Source organism: Haemaphysalis longicornis, unplaced genomic scaffold, assembly GCF_048455015.1.
Source record: "Haemaphysalis longicornis isolate Haplotype H1 unplaced genomic scaffold, Haemaphysalis longicornis Haplotype H1 scaffold_8, whole genome shotgun sequence".
NCBI lineage: Eukaryota > Metazoa > Arthropoda > Arachnida > Ixodida > Ixodidae > Haemaphysalis > Haemaphysalis longicornis.
The window spans coordinates 109,846,345-109,866,214 of record NW_027526445.1 but is presented as its reverse complement, the minus strand read 5'-3'; the positions used below and the strand labels follow the sequence as shown (position 1 = coordinate 109,866,214).

General features: G+C 45.5%; 1 protein-coding gene across 1 annotated transcript; it reads right to left on the bottom strand.

Annotated features, from left to right (window-relative positions):
* Nucleotides 1–1,312: 1,312 nt before the first annotated feature.
* On the bottom strand, nt 1,313–17,440 carry LOC144148193 (uncharacterized). Its single transcript, XM_077679777.1, has 5 exons — nt 17,282–17,440; nt 10,337–10,478; nt 8,733–8,878; nt 3,999–4,128; nt 1,313–1,631 (listed from the first exon to the last, which is right to left on the bottom strand). The coding sequence occupies exons 1-5, from the start codon at nt 17,319–17,321 to the stop codon at nt 1,391–1,393; spliced, it is 699 nt and encodes a 232-aa protein (XP_077535903.1). The 5' UTR covers nt 17,322–17,440; the 3' UTR covers nt 1,313–1,390.
* Nucleotides 17,441–19,870: the final 2,430 nt, after the last annotated feature.

Here is a 19,870-nt window from a genome sequence, read left to right as displayed (position 1 = left end):
GCGCAATCGGTTGGACGTCGGCTTCATAACGCGATGGTCCCAGGTTCGATTCCGGTCGCGGGAAGCGTTTTAATTGTTCTTCACTTCACCCCCGCTCAATATGATCGTCACAGAAAGTTGGCTTTCCTGCAGTGCATTGTGGGAGGAATACACACGGCATCAATGTGAGGCTTGAGGATTCCCTTTAACAAAGGGCAAATAATAACCATGAGATGCGTAAAAATCAGTTTTGTTTTGAAACTATGGATACCGCCAAGTCAGTTTTCGGTAAAGGGCGGTAAAATTTGCGGCCGTTCACGAAGTAGCCAAGGAGGTGTTCTGTTTTCTTTTTGGCTTAACAAATAAACAAGGCATTTTATATTTCGAAAGCGCCAGTCAAAGATGGAATGGCCCGGGTTGCCCCCAAACACTGCATTTACCAACACTAGTTTAACGAATTTACTGCGGTCTCTCATTAAATAGAAAGCCTTGTATTCCGCATTCCCTTAAAAATGGACAAATTCTCTGCTGGGAATGTAATGAGCACTCCAGCTTCGGTCCTAATGAGCTTTTTGCGCATGAAGCATCTAACTGGGTGCGTTCCGCTGCTTACACAGCTGTGCGTAAGCGATCATAGGGTGCGTAAACATGGCATTGCCACTACAGGCCTGCGGGGTTGTAAATAATTGGGAGGATTTCTCAACGTCATCACCTACCGAACGCCGTCATCTTTTGTGCGGCCGCTGTGCTGAAGACTGTGGCTGCCGACACTGGTGCCTGGTTATCTCTATTTATGTGGGGTTGCACTTAAAAGGGGAGATAAAGATAAAATACAGCTCTGTTCAGTCCAAACAAACTGGCATTTGGTAACTGACTATTCGGCCTTCCAGCCACGGAAGACGTCTCTTAGCAGAAAAAAACTCAAGAAATCGTGAAAAACGTTTCAGTGTCGCGTTACAGTGACGTAAAAGGAGCAGAAACGACAGGAATAGGGTCCGGTATAAAAACACACTTATCAGTGTGCTAACTGAACATTCGCGTTTCAGTGATACGAACAAACGCAACTAGAGGCTCCACTGCAATATCGTGCTTCTTGGCGTTGGCTTATGGTTGTGGCGCCGCCACCGTGGCTGTGGCGTCGCCGCTGGTTTATACGTTTTTCGTTATCGGGACAACTTGTTCTATGTTTGGGATAAAATTGATATCATTGTTATCGGGGCGAAAAAGTTTGTTAATTGAACCAAAGTTGTATACTTTTGTATTCATTCCCCTTTAAAGTACGTCTGGCGTTTAGTGCTTAGCGCAGACTATGATAGCGAGACCTTGGACAAAGTCAACATTACTTGAGCTAAGTTTATTGGTCTCGGGTGTCCACAGCCTGATGTGCACGATGAACTCTTTCCAGTTTCCGTCAACCAAGGGCGTCGCCAACTTTGACCAACGGCGTGAGCAGGGAGCGCAGCGTGTCGTCCCCGGGCTTGTCGTCGTACGGTATGCCCTCGCACTTGTCTCCCGATCGGTACCCCGTGCAAACGGTGCCCAGAAGGTCTCCGGCGTAGCGTTGCAGCACCTTCGAAGTGAATTCCACGGTGTCCTCTGAGCAGCCGGATTCAACGGCCTTTTTCACGCAGGTCTCGAATTTGTTGTACTTGCTGCGAATGGGGAGAGAATTAGAGAGAAGAATTTTCCGCCAAAGGCACCCACGAAGACAAAATACAGCTTGTTTAATTTGAAGAAACTAGGCTTGAGTACTTCACTAAGCTGCATTCGAGACACGACAGGCGTTTTTTAACCGAAAAAACGCCAGGCGTATAGAAGAGCTTTGAAGTTTCGCGCTACACTGACGTGTAATGTGCAGGAGTGACGTCAATAGGCCAGCACTGAAAACATGTTAATCAGTGTGTTAACTGTGTGTTATCTTTCAATCGGAACTAGAGCCTCACTACAATGGTTTAGTGATGTTTCGTAGCGGTGGGTTAGCACGGCTGCCGCCAATCCCGCAAACGAGATTTTGTGACGTCATAGAAAAGCTGTCGAAAACGGACTAGGGAGTCGCCACTGCATCACATGTTTTCTTCAGTGTCTATAATATGTTTTGGAAAACTGGGATAAAATTGGTATCATTGTTACTGGCTCGCAGTTATTTCACGCTTCGAGTTGACGGAAACCGAATTAGCCGAGAAATTTCGGTGAGTTAGTCTAAGTCACACTTGCACGTAACGCCTTACAAGTAAGGAATAACTCATATACGATTGCAGTTTGTGAAAGTTTTATAATTCTTCAATTGATCCTTAAACAAGTAACGGTCTTTGCAAGTGTAATACATTTTTTCCTCTAATTGATTGCAAAATAACCATTACATATTTCTCGTCTCTTTCATTGATAGAGTGGTTAAATAAGCGGGTTTGAATCAACTCTGCGTGAAAATGGTCAACGCTGTGCTTTTTTTCTCGACCTTTTTACTGATCATAGCAGCGGAGCTGCGAATTTGAATTTTGACGCGGCAGAGTGCACCCTTTAACGAAAAGTTGAGGTACAGACGTCCAGGTACACTAGCCGGGGATCTCGCGATATTTATGCTACGTTATATGCGTATTAATTTGCTAGTGAAATCAAAAAAGAAGTGTGAGCAGTACAACGTGGGAAGTAATCAAATACTACAGAGTACTTATTTGATTATTTTTATAAGGCTATAATTGTTATCGCAATGGGTTATTTTTACGGGGAAGTAATGGTCATTATAATCGGTTAATTTCATAGTAACGTGTACAAATGCGCAAAAATGATTATTTGCAGATTACATCACATGGTAGCTGTAACGTTTATGAACCTTTTTTAGTACGCCAAAAAAAAAAAAGCCCGAGAGAGCATTGACATAAAAATAATGGCTTTGTTACGCGTTGTTATACCGTGACGAACTGCATTGCGGCCTTATGGCAACAGCTTTACATATACATTAAAGCAGGTTTGTGAACTAGAACTAGAAGGTTGTATTTACAAGTGCCACTTAGAGACTAACCGCGGGTGCTGTAGACAGTGTTGGTACTGAAACCCCCCTCTATCCATAAAATTACACCAGTCGAATTACGACGCAGCTAATTCCTGGAATGGCAGTAGACAGTCTGTGGAACTGAAGGTAATGTTTTTAACCGAACTTGTACCGTTTAATCCGCAGGTGGCGTTCAAGGCAGACTTGAACTATAGTTCTGCTGTCATCATCGCCAGGCTATCTACGCCCACTGCAGGGCCAAGGCCTCTCCCATTAACCTCTAATTATCACGGTCCTCTGCTAACTGCTACCAATTTATCCCCGCAAACTTCTTGATCTCATCCGCCCATCTAACTTTGTGCCGCCCCCCGCCACGCTTGCTTTCTGTAGGGATCCAGTCTGTTATCCTTAGCGACCAACGGATATCTTGCCTTTGCATTACACGCAGTGCGCACGCCCATTTCTTTCATTCCATTTCAGGTCCATTATAGAGGAACTCCGACTGTCGTGGTTTCGGTTCCGCTATAAAGCTCTTAATTCGGAAACATAACCAAACTTTGAGCGTCTGTTCCTACATTTCGCCACTGTGTCCCACTTTTAACGATACTTGAATCAATCAATCAATCAATCAATCAATCAACCAATCAATCAATCAATCAATCAATCAATCAATCAATCAATCAATCAATCAATCAATCAATCAATCAATCAATGTGCTTCATTTCCCTTGTAAACGAGGAGGGCAGGACTGAAGGTTGAAGCAGCTTGAAGAGGTACTGACAACTGAAGTTGGAAAACAACACGATCAAGGTCAGTCATGCACAAAGCTTACAAATAAATAGACAAGTATTACGTACCATCATGTAACACAAAAGAAAGTTACAAAGCGCTAATGAAACAGGTAAAGCTATTTTAAAAGTCGTCAAATTGCACCAACATAAAAACAGCGATTGAAAAGACCAGGGTCAAAAAAACAAAGGCATGTACTATTCCGAAAGCAAAAAGGTTGCAGTGGCGGTGACAAACTCACCAGCAGGCTCCGCCGATCCTGGATCGGCCCGGGAGCCGTGAGGCGACGTCCAAGTCAGCTGTAAGACTCTTCATGCAGGCTTGGAATCCCGAGCCCACCTTGTTCAGGCACGGCGCGTGAGTTATGTATTCTGCAAAGTTTGTTGAGCGTTAGTGGAAATTTTATGAAACGCTGATTACCGGCGGACGCTATTTAATACTCTGAAGCAGTCACGTGACGTCTTAGCATCGCCTCGCAAGGGACTCCCACTTCTGCCTTCGCATTTCGTGGAGCGGTTTCTTGAAGCTTTGGGGTGGAACTTCTTTCCTGGCCGAGCTTTTCCTACTCTATAGTTTCCGCACGCTTTTCGTGCGTGTAAGGTTTGCTTGTCCTCGTTTTTCTTAAATGTTTTTGGTTTTATTTCCTGCTTCCCTTGCTGCGGCACAGCAGACGAAGTCATCACCAGTGCCACCCGCCTCTGTACTGATTCTTTTGATGATAGATAAGATAGCCGTCTCCGTGCCGCATGCCGGGTCATCTGTCTGTACCTGACAAGTTTCTCACAAAGGACGTAAGCTTGGAGCAGACATGCGATCACGAACAGTCGAGAGATACCGCGGCGTTCAGGCAGCCGTATTCGTTGCGGAATATTTATAAACACAAAGTGAAGCACGCATTTAATTCTAGATAATTTGCAGCGCACATACTTTTATCTAAATCCGCATAGTTTGCACCTGTGGGTAAGCCAACATTCTTTTTGTAAGAAAAACCAACGAGAAGTACAGAAGTACACAACAAAACAATACGATTTCATGTGATATAAACTGTAGAACATTTTCAACAGAAAGCTGTTCGATATGTTTTATTGAAGTCTGCCTTTCTCTATATAACGCCTTACTCTTACTAAAACCCGAAACTGGTTGGACTCATTCCTTGTCAAACTCGTAAACAGAGCGATGAAGCGAGGATGTGTGGTCTCATCTTCCCGAATCGCAACTAAAGTGTAGTAGCCAACGTGTCTGGTCGCAAGGATGCTCAAACACCTCATTTCGAACTACTTAGTTCTTGACACGTGATCGGCGTCGATGCCCTGCACGACCAATGTGCAATGTATGTAAAGGCGCCAGAGCAAGGATGAGTTCCGCAGCTTATGGCAGCTCACCACGCCCACTGCTTTCCATACGTAGTTGTTTCCCTCCCGGACCCGTGTTTCCAAACGCTTCGCTGCACAGAGCACCCACGTGACAAGTGTGATGCCACTGCGCGCACTATTCTTTTGAGTGCCTGCTAAAAGGACCCAGTCGTTCGGGCTCTGTAGCCTCGATGTAGAGTACTCAGTACTGGTGCTGACGGCTTGAGTTCGAGCCCCAGCAGGTTTATCTCTTAGCTTTTCTTTTTCATTGCTTAATTTGTTTTCTAAATTTAATTTTTTTTTCTAAACCCAAATCAACGCGTTTTTTTGTTAATAACGGTGACTTGGTATGCTTTAGGTCGCTTTAGGTTTAAAGCGCAGCCAATGACCACGTTTAATTATCGTTCTCCGTCGCGCGAACAGACATGTAACGAGGGTGCTCTGTGCAGCGAAGCGTTTGGAAATACGCCTCCCGGACGGTCACCGCAGTCTTGTCCAATCTCCGTAAATGGGTATGCTTGACCTGACAAACGTCTTTAGTGGGCGCTGGGCGGTCGACGCGAGGCACGTACTCATGCGCGCTGGGCATTTTCTTGGTTTTGTGAACTACCGCGGGCGGTCGGCGTGAGGCACGCGGTCACGTAGGCACCCTCGGCAATTTTTTGCGGACACGAAAAATTTCGATTTGGTAAACAGCTTCCCTGTAAAAAATATTCGCCTGACTCACGACAGAAATTCTTTTGAAAAACATTTAGTCTTTCCGCGGGCATTTATTGATTGATCATGATTATAGTTGAAGTGGCTGTTTGCAAAACACTATGCTCGTGCAGATGTACTCAAAGTTTCTTGTGCTTTTTTTTACTAAACCCACAATTCCGCTCGCACCGTCAACCACTACAGTGCAAGTTATTAACTCCTATAGTGTTTTGTGAGCAGAAGCCTACTTCGGGGACGAACGAAATTCAGTTTAGAGAAGTCTCGTGACGGCGACACAATATTAAAACTGAGTTTCCTTGGAAGCTTTATTTCGTCCATTTTAATTGCCGTGGTCGACGTAGCAAAAAAAAAAAAAAAGGTTCAACTATTACATGTTACGGCATTTTAAGAAACCATTTTAATACAGTTTGGTAATTGCGGATTGTGTTCTTGATAGGTTTACGAACTATACAACTAAACCCTGGCAAATACATTGATTGCGGCGCAGCCAGCGCAAATTTCAGAAATCTTGGTATAATGTCTACATATAGATTAAGACGCCAAGCTGGTTCAAAGTGCCCGGCTAACGCATCTTCCTGGACTCTCGGCTGTGTTAAAACGTGGCGGTTTTCCTAATTTCTCTAGCTGCTGCAGGAAGTTGTCATCAAAAAAAAACAAAGCACGCCTTTCTTAAAAGTGATCTAACGTGTCAACAATGCGACAAGACGGCAAATCAAACGCTTTGTTCTCAAATGTCCCAGGCACTCCTATACTATTGCGTATACCATCGGCCACGTGCGTGTAGTTCTCTACCACTTCTCTCTACTTTCTCGGCAGCGATGGTTATCTGGCTTCGCCAACGGCATATTCGCCGCCCACCGAGTGTATTCCGCAAGTTGGCACGGACCCAAACATGCCACGGCGACGATCCGAGCTGTCGCCACTCCCTGTTTTCACAAGGATGTTTTCGTCTCCGCCGAGTTTATTGCCACCTGAGCACCCTAGGATGTCACGTGGTAGACCGAACCAAGCCATGATATCCAACTTCTTCGCGCAGCGCTTACGCGGACATGAAATGTAGTGTTTACACGCAATGTTTCACGTTGAATGGGAACGAATCTGCAACTACGGTTCAAAAGCTCTAGAAGGATCAAGTTAACTAGAAACCTCTGCCAGGTTACACGGTGTATTTTACTCGGGCTACTCGTGACCTCGCCGTTTACGGTTGGCTTTAAACTTCTCGTGCTTTTTTCAGTCCCTTTTTCTTTCTGGGAGTACCGTTAAGAAAACGAAGTTTGCTGTCACAAAGTGCGGTAGGAAAACAGGATGTTTTACATTTTACCTCCAGCGGCACTTCGGTTCTGTAGTTCTCTATGGTGAATGTAAAATGAGCAGGGATCCCCCGATTTGTGGCTGAAAGAATGGGAATCAGGTATTTACTCTGTCGGGTGGAGATACTCGTCGTAAGTAATGGCTTGTCTTCGAAATCAAGCGAGTGTGCGTGGCATCTCTGGTACGAAATTGTTTCAATGGGATGGAACCTATAGGTTCACGCATTCTTAGAACAAGAGAATTACGACGCACGGGCAGGGAGAGAACGTTAAACTTGGGGGTAGAAATCGGCATGACAGGCTTGCGCAGAGACTGGAAGAGGCGTTGTCGTTAACGCGAACAGGATGCCAGTGGTTTGCATATGCGGGTTGCATGAGAGAGCCTATTTTGTGTTACTTTTAGACGCAGCTAGCAGTTGGCTGGCAGACATAGCCAGACAGGCGACTAAAGCTGCTAGCGGTCCAACGCAGTTCTCGGTAGCGTTGTATTCTGCCGCCTGCCCGGATTTTAAGTGCTCAGGCTTGTACTGGTGGCGCATGGCACCATTTTGTAAGGTTTGTTCACCTATCTCAACGCTGTAAAAATGATATTGACCTATACGCAGTGAATTTATTTGCTTTGGTTTACACCAATGCAGTCCGCAATTTTATGTACTCACAGAACGCGGCTAGTGTTAGCGCTCCCTCAAGATATGGAGTAAAAAATAAAAAAAAAACAGAATAAGTACCTTAAAATAGACTGGTGAAAAAACAATGGCTTATCCAATTTAGCTTCCCACAAGACTAACTCAAAACAGGATCAAAACGAAATAGAGGCTGTGTGGGCTGTTGTGTTCCCTCAATGCCTAATATAAAACGTGAGAATCATGAACCAGAAAAAGCGCACGAATGCCTACACATTAGTATATACTCCGCCGAATTTCTGTAGCTTTTCCCCCTTACTCTGCCACGCACCCCCCCCACCACCACCACCACCATTATAATCACCATCATCATCATCATCATCATCATCATCATCATCATCATCACCACCACCACCACCACCACCACCAGCCTATCTACACCTACTGCAGGACAAAGGCATCTCCCATTATTCTCCAATGACCCCGGTTCTGTGCCAACTGTGACCAATTTATCCCTGCAAACTTCTTTATCTCATCCGCCCATCTAACTTTCTGCCGCCCCCTGCCACGATTGCCTTCTCTAGGGATCCACTCTTTTACCCTCAATGACCAACGGTTATCTTGCCTGCGAATTGCATGGCCTGCCTAAGTCCATTTCTTCTTCTTAAGTTCTACTAATATATCCTTAACACACGTTCGTTTCCTCACCCACTCCGCTCTCTTCTTGTCCCTTAATGTTACAGCTATGATCTTCCGTTCCATTGCTCGCTGAATTGTTCTGAAATTAAGTTGAACTCTCATAGTGAGCCTCCAAGTTTCTGCCCTGTAGATGAGTACCTGTAAGATCCACCTGTCATACACTTTCTTCTTCAGGTACAACGAAAGGCTGCCATTCATTATCTGAGAAGGCCTGCCGAATGCACTCCACCCCATTCTTATCCTTCTAATTATGTCTGCCTCATCTGCGACTCACCCTTGTGGTAATCCGAAGACGTATCGCATCGCTCGCTGATCTCCTCCTTGATATCGTCGAGGAAGACGCTTCCAACGCCCTGAGCGACGCTGCTTGTGCACTTCTTGAGGTAGACGCGACTGCAGGCCTCCGCCTCTTCCTGCGCCCTGCGTGAGATTAAAATGCGCTCAAGGTATGTAGCCGGTAATTTAATACTAGATTATGACTCCGAACGTAGATTAGGTGAGAGAGAAACCTTCCCGTTCACACAAAATTATCTGCAGTTTTGGTTTTCAACGGAAAGGGAAGAACCACGGAATTAGTCATGGAGCGAACTACGTTTCCGCGCAGAACAGTCGAAATAACAAAGCGGTGAGTGATCAGGACGCTTAACTCTTTTCCTATGAAACAAAATTCCTGACGCGTGGGCCTGCCGCCAACAGGTACCGGCCAAATGGTCTCCGCTTTCAGTTCAGGACAACTGCAGCAGTGGGCGGATAGACACTGGCAGCAAAACGTAAAAAAAAACATGGTCCAGACGCTTCTTTCAATTTAGTCTAGCGTACAGAAGCGGCTCTTCCTGCACGGAGCAAAGCATCAAGTAAACACGGTAATATGGGCTCTGAACTGCCGAACGTAATGTAAAATGTGCCAAACCAGCCTTACTTAGAAAAATAACTTATTTAGAACATTTTCGCGTAACATTTTTTGGCTTTAATAAAGAAAACAAGCGCGGCTGGGGAGGATGCAACTCAGGCCATTATAACAGGAAATACTCTATTTCAAAGCTACGAAGAACAAACCACGGGCCTTTTTCAGCAGTTCGTCAAAACAGTGCCGCTGGTGTTGAAAGTGAACCAAAAGACGGAGCTAGGCGCTTTCACTTCTGTATCGTATATGAAACGCAACGACGCCCTCGGGAAAGTACTATCCGGCTGTTCCAATTCGTATCGCATCAAGAAGGAAAAACAATAGCTACATAAGTAGTGAAGAATTATTTATAAGACATTTTCAGGTGGGAAACAATACATGTGTAATCTACGGATATTATCTTATTTCAGTTGTGCGCACTGAAGAGGGGGCTCACGTTTTAGTTGTGCAATTAATGGACCTCTGAATGTGGCCTAAAATATTTCTCGCAGGCCAAACAAGAACCACGCTAAACAAGTACTTGGCATTCAACCTGCGTTCCTTTCGATCCGTCCAGCACTGTCCCTCTTTGAAATCCAGGTCTGTTGGGAACCTTTGCAGCCTGTGAGCCCCACCAAATCTCTAAGTATATTGGTATCTTACGATACCAATATACGCACGACGTTAAGCCGCTGGAACTAAATGTTATTCCGGAATTGCTGTTGAATGACGGATTGATGTTTTTGCTGTAAGGAGGTTACTGTACTGAAACTATAAAAGCAGTAATGCTACAGAAGCATTTGGGACGCAATTATTTTGTTCACGCTCTAGGTTGCGTGCCCTCTCTTTCGTAAAGTGGTCCAATAACTCAGTTGTAATAACCATTGGCGCTTAATTATTCCAATGCACAAGAAGTTTACCGCGTAACCAGCAGAAGGGGCAAAATACCGACATGCTCAACGGTCAACATCAAACGAAAACAGAAACTGGCGTACTTGCAAAACGCTGCGAGATCCGCTTCACTCTCCGGGATAGTGTTCTTGGTGGCAAACACAAACAAGTCCGAAGAGCACGTATCTAATTTGTGGATGTCACAATCCTCCTCTGTGGGGGCCGCAGACCCGTAGGCGAGCACAGCTGTATCAGCAAAAAAGAAAAAAACAATCGCATTCTGGAAGGGATGTCGATTTTCCATCACAAAATATCCCTCACATAATCAAACTCACTTCGACTATTTCTAAAGGGTAACAAATCTCACACAAAATCTTATTCGAAGTGCGCATGTGCTTGAATGAGGATTTTGGTTTTCGCAGTTTCATATGCCTTCCGCTGGAAGTCTCAAGCTTCTTCAGAACATTTTCTAGGTGAGCCCATGTTTCTTGATAGCTCCAATGCCTTGAAGGTTTTCACATCTGCAGTTGAGACGACCCACCGGTTTTTAGTGGTGTTTTGACACTTTCTACGGGCGACGAACTTAAATGCTAGACTCTATACTGAAAGCGACCAGTGTCCATCAGTGTCAGTCCTTCAGCGCTGGGCATAATTGTCTGGTCCAACCTTTCTTCTTTTCCCCCTTTCTCTTTTTTGCCCATTTTCCATTTCCCACGTGCAAGATAGCGAACTAGGCTCTAGCCAGGTTAACTTTCGTGCCTTCCTTCTACATTCTTCCTTCCTTCGTATTATCCGTATGCAAGAAACGCTGAAACACACCGTATATGTATCTTTTTCTTTTTTTGCAGATGAAGTTGCCGTGGCGGAGCGCCACGACATGAGGAGGCATTTAGCAAGTCAAGGTGTTTCGGTAAAACTCCGAAAGCTGGTTAGTTTTTACAACCAGCTGGTTAGTTTTTACAACCATGAATTTGCAACGTTGCCCTTTATTCTGTGTCAATTTAACTAAATCTGTGTAGGGAACGCAACGGTCACAACATTGGGCTAATGACAGCATCAGAAAGAACGCGTTTTCTTTTCACTTCATTTATACCGGTTTCGGCAGGCTATGGATGTGAAAAACGAGCCAACAAAGAACAAGGTCTCTGGCGCTGTTAAGCAACACGACTGTGCAATACTCATAACGTTCATCTTAAGCGCACAAAAACCCCACGGACACAGAAGACAAGGACAAGCGCGTGTTTTTGTGCGCGTTTAGATGAACGTTATGGAATACCAACTAGCCCGAATGCGAGCTCTTCTTGTGCAATGCTGGCCCCAGAAATGGCCTCTGTACATGGAAGGCGCTCTTCTTGATGGGCTTCATACTAATTGGAGGACTTGCGCAGGGACTGACAATCTGACACAACTTCTTACTCGGTAGGAAAACTCGCACTTACTCATCAACGTGTCTGTCACGCACCCAAGTGCTCTATGAAACGATGGGAGTTGCCGAGGTGATAATAATGGGTGCGTAACTACAGCAACCTGCTTTGGTAATTTAACAACGGCTGTAGTGCCACCGCCGGCATCTAATTCCAACTTCCTCCATGCTTTGGGGAGTACCGTGGATGGCGTCGGCCACTGCGCCTGCTTTGTGCGTCCCACTCGTAGCATTGATGATAATTCTGTTGACCTATGGAGGCCGTGAGTTTTTCTTGTAGACATTTGAGTTTTTCTGCAGGTTACTGTCGCTGATTTTGTAGAGCCTAGTTCTACCGGTTAAGCATTATCGAAACCTGTTCAAGCTACAGTCATGTAGGAACGCCAGTCTGTCGGCTAACTGGCTCGTTTCCTACGAGGCACGTTGTTGAATTGGGGCGCTCATCCGGGCAATAAAGATAAAGCACATTCCAGTGGTTGGCGTTAAAAAAGGAAGAAAAGTGACATTTTCAAACAAAATCGCCTGGATGGTTCGCCAATAGACCGTGCCTAGATGATTACTTGCGTATCACCATCTATTACGTTTAGAAGCGAAGCTGTTGTTGGTCGACACTTTTAGGAGACGCGGTGGTAACGGGGTTGCATAGATGTGGAGAGGGCATAGCCTACCTACCATGCACGCATGCAGCAAGTTAAAATAATTCTTGAAACATACATTTATATAACTAAAGCCTTCCAAAATAATAAATCTGGCGGCAATGTGTATATTTGTAAACATTATTGAGGAACCAGAAAACAGTAACAATATTTGGGGGCAAGACATACTTACATAAGTTATACTTGCATTGTTCTTTTATGAAAGAGGCATGTCTGTTTAATTTTTGCGGTCGTAAATAACAAAACACACCATGAAAAACAAAAAAATTAGCCACAATCCACGCTGTAAAGGTGGTTGGAAAGCAAAGCTTTAAGCGACAACCACCACAATTGCCCATGAGCCGTCACTTCAATTTACAAACGTGGCTCTACAAAGAGCGAAACGCCGAAGCGCCGGCCACGGCCGGGATAGACCGCCGGACGACGTAGCCGCTGCAGCCCGGCCGTGCTTCGGCAAAAAATGGAGAAGAGAGCCTTTCGAAGGGTGAAACAGCGGAACCTAGCCCTCCTGATATGCTAGCCCGGGGCTGCACCACCGCGCGGCACAAGCACAGACACCGACACCATACGGCATGTGAGCTTAGTGATTCCCATTTATACCAATTCAAACTAGTTACTTTAGTAAGTTTGAGAATGTGTGAGAAAGCTGAGGGAACTCTTATAATCGCTATTTACCAGAACCAGTTGCAACTTTCGCTTTTTGTAATACTTCTTAAAACACAACCAAATTTGTTATTCACCAATTTAGAAAACGGAGTCCCGTTCGTGTCAAGCAGTGCGCACAAGGTAGCGCTTACCTAGCGGCCAGATGTCAGTATGTGGTTTGTACATTTTGCTTTTTCGCCCTGCAAACGAATCATTAATGTATGTTTGCTGTACAACCACTTAATTCCGTCAGGTCCGGGTTACCCAGGAGGTGCTATCGAACAAGCTTATCAAGCCGTGCGAAGGATGCGCGCAATGGACGCGAAACACGCCAGAAAAAGCCAAACATAACCGTCGCTAAAGCAGAAGGAAAGCGTTGCCGGGGGCGGCGGAAAGTTAGATGTGCAGGTGAGATCAAGAAGTTTGCGGGGATAAATTGGTCGCAGTTAGCACAGGACCGGGGAGATTAATGGGAGAAGCCTTTGCCCTGCAGTGGGCTTAGATAGGCTGGTGATGATGATGATAAAAGCAGAAGACAAAGCCGTCCCTCTATAATGCGACCGCTGCTGCGAGCAGGCAGCTGCGCTCGGGGAACGCTTGGTGATAGCGCCCTATCGCCGCGCAATCTACACTTTGTGCCGCAAGCGAAAACCGCCCTGCCCCTCCCTATCCGAATTTGGCCGTTTCTTGTCCCGCATGCCAGGTAAGAATCGCTGGCTGGTGCAGGTAGAAAGTTTTGCTTTCAAAGCGCTTTCCAAGCACCCACGTGGCAGTGTTCCAAGTTCGAAGAACCAAAAGGTTCCAGTAGATGGCGCAAGCAGTGGAAGACGGCAAAAATCAATGGGCGCGATAGAGAATAGATTTGCTGGCTTTGAGCAGTTCTGTGAATCTTAGCCCTGCAATTAAAGAACACTGGACTGCTTTGCTGCTAATATCAGCGTTCGCGACGTTAAGTAAGTAAAGCTGGGCAAGTTTTCTGTGTTTCCAGGACAGACAAGTTTAAGGGTGGATAAGGTCAATAAGTACGCTCTCATTCTGTTTTTTTTTTTTTTGAGTGTGTCAGGTTATGGCCGACCATGCACAGCAAATATAGGCTGCGGAAGTTTGGAATGAAGCGATGTTTATCCGGTGACTTTACCTCAAGCGGTCAGTACAGGCACCGTTTTGAGGCGTTAGTAGCCGTGAATTATCACTTGTGTGAAATTAGGTGTTTAGGTGGTTAGGTTAGCCTGTTTTTGTGTTGGGCGAGGACGGTACGAGGGAAGAAGGGACCGTCAAAGGTGCAGCTTGAGAGTTTCTGGTAATTGATGAGTACGAAATGTGTATACAGTCGAGTCCACTTACAACGACACCGCTTATAACAATATATCGCATATAACGATGAACAGCTATAGCACCATCCACTTTTGTATTCTTTCTATTGTAAAATATACCGCTTATTACAATGCTCCAGAGTCACGATATCGGATATAACGATTGAAACCGGTTATATTGTGCACCAAAAGTGGAACAGTCACGACTCTAATGACGCGGTTGCGCAGACTACACAGGTAGTGTCTTCGTAGAAGGCCGAATACGTGACACAGACCCTCTGGGACTTTGTTTCTGCCAAGAACATTTACCTCAGCTAGGTGAAGCATCTATAGATGCTCTTGGAAACGATTTGCGCGAGCTTCACACGCGTCAAACAAAGGTGACATACTGTGACTTCTTTTTCGCAAATTAGTAGTAGTACAGCCTGCTGCCATGCGAATAAAATGTTTTGAGCTCTGCTCCGTCTTTGTATTTGGCAACCTATAACAATTATCGGTTATAACGATGAGCTTTCTTTGGCACTTGGATATCGTTATAAGTGGACTAGACTGTATCACCGAGAGCATTATTAGTACCGATTATCGCAACAAATAAGTTGCTCTGGTAACGCAACCGACGCCACCAAATAGGGTTGATATACAAGTTGCTCATGCTTGAGTTAAAACACCTGATCTTTGTGACGTTTACTAAGAATAGTTTGAAATTATGCAACCAATTCTTCCAATAGGAAAGAAATGTTAATTCCAATATTTAACATTATCAAAGAATCGGAGTGCTACCACGCTTCGTCATTAACTCCTGGGATCTCACTCAGTGTCCGGACAAAGTATTTTGTGTAGGAAAGGACAACGGTTCTCAGGGTTCTTTAAGAAAATGGGTCGCGAGAGACTGGGGCATTTTGAGCATCTGCACTACACTGTACATAGCCACGAAATCTGTTTGCCAAACTTCAGCTATAGCACAAGCTCGAATTTTTCACGCGTACCAGGGCTGTCTCATACAGAGCACAACTAGGGCCTCCTGAAACACCATAGCGTGCACGGCATCCTGTAGCTCTTCAAAAGCTGTCCGTATTTACGAGACATACCCAGTCGTAGATAGTGTATGGGGGTGTTATCTCGGAAGATATTCCATCGAGTAATAACTGGGAAGACTTTTGAGGTGCTCTATATTTCAATTGCGCGAGGTTATCAAAACGACAGTTGGCCATTACGGTCCGTAAGGGAAGGCTGACTATTCTGGGCCAAAATCCCGTACTCAATGGCGCTAGAGCAACTGTGTTAGTGGTGCATTACGGTGAAAACGCGTCGTCTGTATATTCTATCTCATGAAGGCCTGGAGGTTATTAAACAACATGACGCATCAACTGACAGCTGCTGTAAAAAGGAGAAATAAACACCACGCTTGGTGTAGCTGTTCGTTAGCTGCAATGGCTCCTTGGTCGCAGTTAATAGTCGACAAGTTGAGAAAGCGGTCTCGTGAATGTCCGCCTGAGATCGCACAACGGCATGACTCACAAGGGCATCAGATACCACAACGCACGAGAATGGAAGCAGGACGCCCACTGCCGATCTGAAAGCGCACTGTTGTAGACTCCTGGGACGGCAGCCCTGCGGCTAAGACCTGTACAGGGCAAGCCCGTTCGCACATTCGAATTATGTTTCAGATGGTCGCTATTGACGATGTGAGATTTTCCAGGTGATCGTGTGTTCTGTTCGGGACAGCGTTTCTAGTGGGGCATCTGATCACATTTCAGGTATGTGGGATCTGTTTATAGATTACTATAGATAAATATTCCTTCCGAAACCAAAGGTTCTCTCTCTCGAAACCACAAGATTACTTTTAGGCGATCGATGGAGGCATGTATCCACTGAAACAAGCGGGATTAGTGAACCCGTGATGTGAACGCCCTCAGGCTCTCGCAAATAGGTTACTTGTAAGTAGTGGGACATAACTTCGACATAATGTGGTGCGAAACCTCGGATCACCAGCGCAACTGCCATATCATCGCAGCGTTAATCGGCTACGCTGTATTTTCGCTTCATCGCTTCAACTCGTCTGCCAGTTTCGCTTTTATTATGTTTAGCGATGAATGTTAATGTTTCCGTCATTAAAGTATTGACAGATGCTAGAATTGAAACTCCAGAGCTCGTCCTCAGTAGGGCGTTGTTTTAGTCCTGTAGCAATATTCCAAGGAGACACAGCGTACATCTGAAATTAAGTTGGTGCTTGCAACGCATCGTATTCTAACCCGTTTTAGCTACACCTTCCTGAAATAGTCGCAATTTTTCCTAATTTTCTGTCAAGTAGGGACGTACGGAACTACAAAATAAAATTTAGCAATAAACCAGCCTACGCTTTACAGGGGCTACGAGGCGCAGCGTAATGAAAATACACATAAATACATTCGGCCTTTTTTTAATTTTTTCGCACGTAATACTCTGCTTCATCCAAATCTGTTCGCTACTACCCATCCCCTACATAAAATTTTGGAATGCGCACATAACCCAGCTCTATCACCCCTCCTCTACCGTCCTTCCTATGAGCAATGAGAAACACAGTTGACCACCAGTCAACTGGACAACCAGACCCTCCTGGTGACGAGGACCGAGAAGGCTCAAGCCACCCATGGATTCCGAAACTAGGGTTCCACCCCCACCATAGTTTTCATTAAAGTGTTTTCTCTCTCTGGCTTGTTGTCTGTCTCCCTTTGTCATACGGTTTCTTGTTTTTCTGTGCATCAAAACACGCCGCCCTTGACCGAAGAGATTGGAACTCTCGGGAGTATGATAAGAACACCTGGTATCCACCATAATGCAAGGCTGGGAAGAACACGGTCGCCACTCAGTTTATCGTGTTCGTCTTAGTATGCTCATTGGCCACGCCCAAAGCTACACATTGATCATTCTACAGCTGCCCCGTGCCCGATGGCTTATTTGTTTGCTAAGCATCAGCAAGACGCGTAACGCGGCGCAAACAAACAACTCTAAGAAAATAATCAAATCACTCACCGATAAACAGAATGGCGGAAAATTCGCGTTTACGATACATTCTTCACGAAGGGGACCGCTGGTGGCGGGTTCAATCCTCAAGCGGAAGATGCACCTGACACTCTATCAGCGCCAGGATCACCTTGTTTTTATACGTGATGGAATCGTGACCAATTACGGAGTCAGCCGTGCATGACAGAAGCACGAAAATGCTCGGACGCGAGGGCGGGGTGAGGAAAGGGGCGTCCTGTGGAGGACTTCTGTCACGAGGAAACTGAACCCTGTTCACCTTCGGAGTATAGTGGCAGCCCGAAAACAAAAAAAAAATTCTCGCTAAGTACCGGGAATGGAACCATTTCCTCAGCGAGTGGTTTGAAGCCAGCGCAAGCTGGCCAGTTATAATGGAACCCAGACCGGAGAAGCAGGAAGGTAAAGCACTCTGACAGAGTGTTTCCCTGGCCGTAAAATTAGTTCGTCTGAAGCAACCGGACGCTGGTTGCTTTACGTTGTGAAAGCCTCGAAAGGAAACCTTCTGTCGGAGGCTCTGTGTGCTCACATGGCACTGTTTTCAACGAAAGTTAAAAAAAAACATGCTAACATTAATTGACCGAGACTTATTTACCTTTAGCAATACATAGGGCACTTCTCCTAAGGTACATGAATCAAAACAGAAGTGTCTTTTTTAAAGACTCCTTAAGCACTATGCCAAAAGAGCTTTTTTATATACCAAGAATATCCTGGTGACCCAAGCAAGCATTTGCCGTCAATACTGTCATGCAGTGAGGGCCGAAGCGAGGTTTTCGTTAAAGTGAAAGTTTTTTTAGCGAACTTGCGCTCCGCAACAAACAGGAAAAAAACAAGAAGCTCTCAATAATGTATTAGTGCATCAATGCAATCCAATGCTATTCATCGATATTTATTGCAGAAACATGTGTATGTATTGCATTGTATGCGGAAACCTTTAGTATTGCTGAAACAGTCCTTACTGCATTGCTCGTATTTCAGCTTTATCACATTCCAGTCCTTTGTTTTTAAATACCGCGTTATGAAAGTCAATAACACATATTTCGTCTACTCCAGCTATCTATACAAAAATTAATTACAAAAACATGTTACTTTTCTGTCTGATAGCGGTACCTTACACGAGACCTTAATTCCCATGAAACCCAACACTGTGAACCCTGGCACAGAAAATCAGCTCGCGCAAACTACGGTCTCCCACTTAACTTCACACCTTGCCTTTAGCGCTAAACAAACATGATTTTGGCGATTTATCTATTCGCTGTACGTCTTACAGTACCCTGGGGAATATGTTTTTACCGTGCGGCATGAACTCTGTGATTGGATGTAATTTGTTTAAATAAATAATTTATTGCGCTCTTTTCCCTTAGTCGGCCTTGCGCCATAAACACACAATCATCATTATTGTGCTTGCATCTCATCTTTCATTTTAGATGCGAAGGCATCTCATTCACTCGCCTTATCCCTGCATCCGGCGTCGTCGTCGGCGTCCACCCCTCCCCCATTCTCCTCGCCGCGCCAGCTGCGCTCTCCGCCACTCACCCCCTCTCCTCTCCGATAGCGAAGACTCTCTCGCGAGGGGCATTGGATTGGAATTCGATTGGATTGGCTTGGATTGGCTTGGCTTGGATTGGATTGGATTGGATTGGATTGGATTTGGATTGGATTGGATTAAAGTGGATTGTGTTGCGTCATAGCCGCGGCAGACGCACTGGCGCCGGCGCGTCCCTTCACCGTTACGCGCGCTATAAAACGCGGTGCCTGCGCCTCTCCGCTCCATCGTTCCAGCGCCGTTCCTCCGCTGTCCAACGCTGCAACTTGAACCCCCTATGCGTCGCATCTACACAGGGGTTCCCGCGAGGGGAGGTGGGAGTTTTTGTTGCTTTTGGTTTTCTTTTTCTATTTTCAAGTTTCTTCCTGCCTCGTCCCTGCGGCTTGTGTCGTTGAGGGCGGGAGCGCAGTCAAGCCGCGAGCACTGCGGCCTTTTTTCCCGCATCCTGAGCCATTGTACTTGACTGAAATAAGCTTCAACTTCAACATGTGTCAATGCATAATGCACTCCATCAATGTCATGGAGCAGACAATGCAGAGTCTAGCGTCGGCAAATCTTGCGGCATCGCGTTTGACCAGCGAGCATTTATTTCCAAGTGCTCTTTTTTGGAACTATCCAAATAGATAAATAACCATGTCTATAAAAGACGACGTCTACGTTAGAGCTGACAGGATGAGCTCCTGTCTCTATCAAACAAGATTGGTCGGGGCGACACACTCCACAAAGAGAAATAGCAGTCTCAGTTCGAAGCACACGATAACATTGCCAGGCGCGGCCAGGTGCTATTAAACGAACCTTGATCGCAGCAAAGTACTGGGGTCTCCTTTTTAAAGCCGTTTTCAGCTCCCCAAGGACTCCATACGGTTGCGAAAATGATTTCTGTCGTGTAAAGAACATTAACACGAAGTACACTCAGAAACAAATATTGCCGAGCTCCTATCTGCGGTGGCTGGGGTAATGCACGTCAGCGCTGTGTAGCCACTCTGGCTACAGAAACCTTATTGGGTACTAGATGAGTGCATAGCTTAGACATGTTT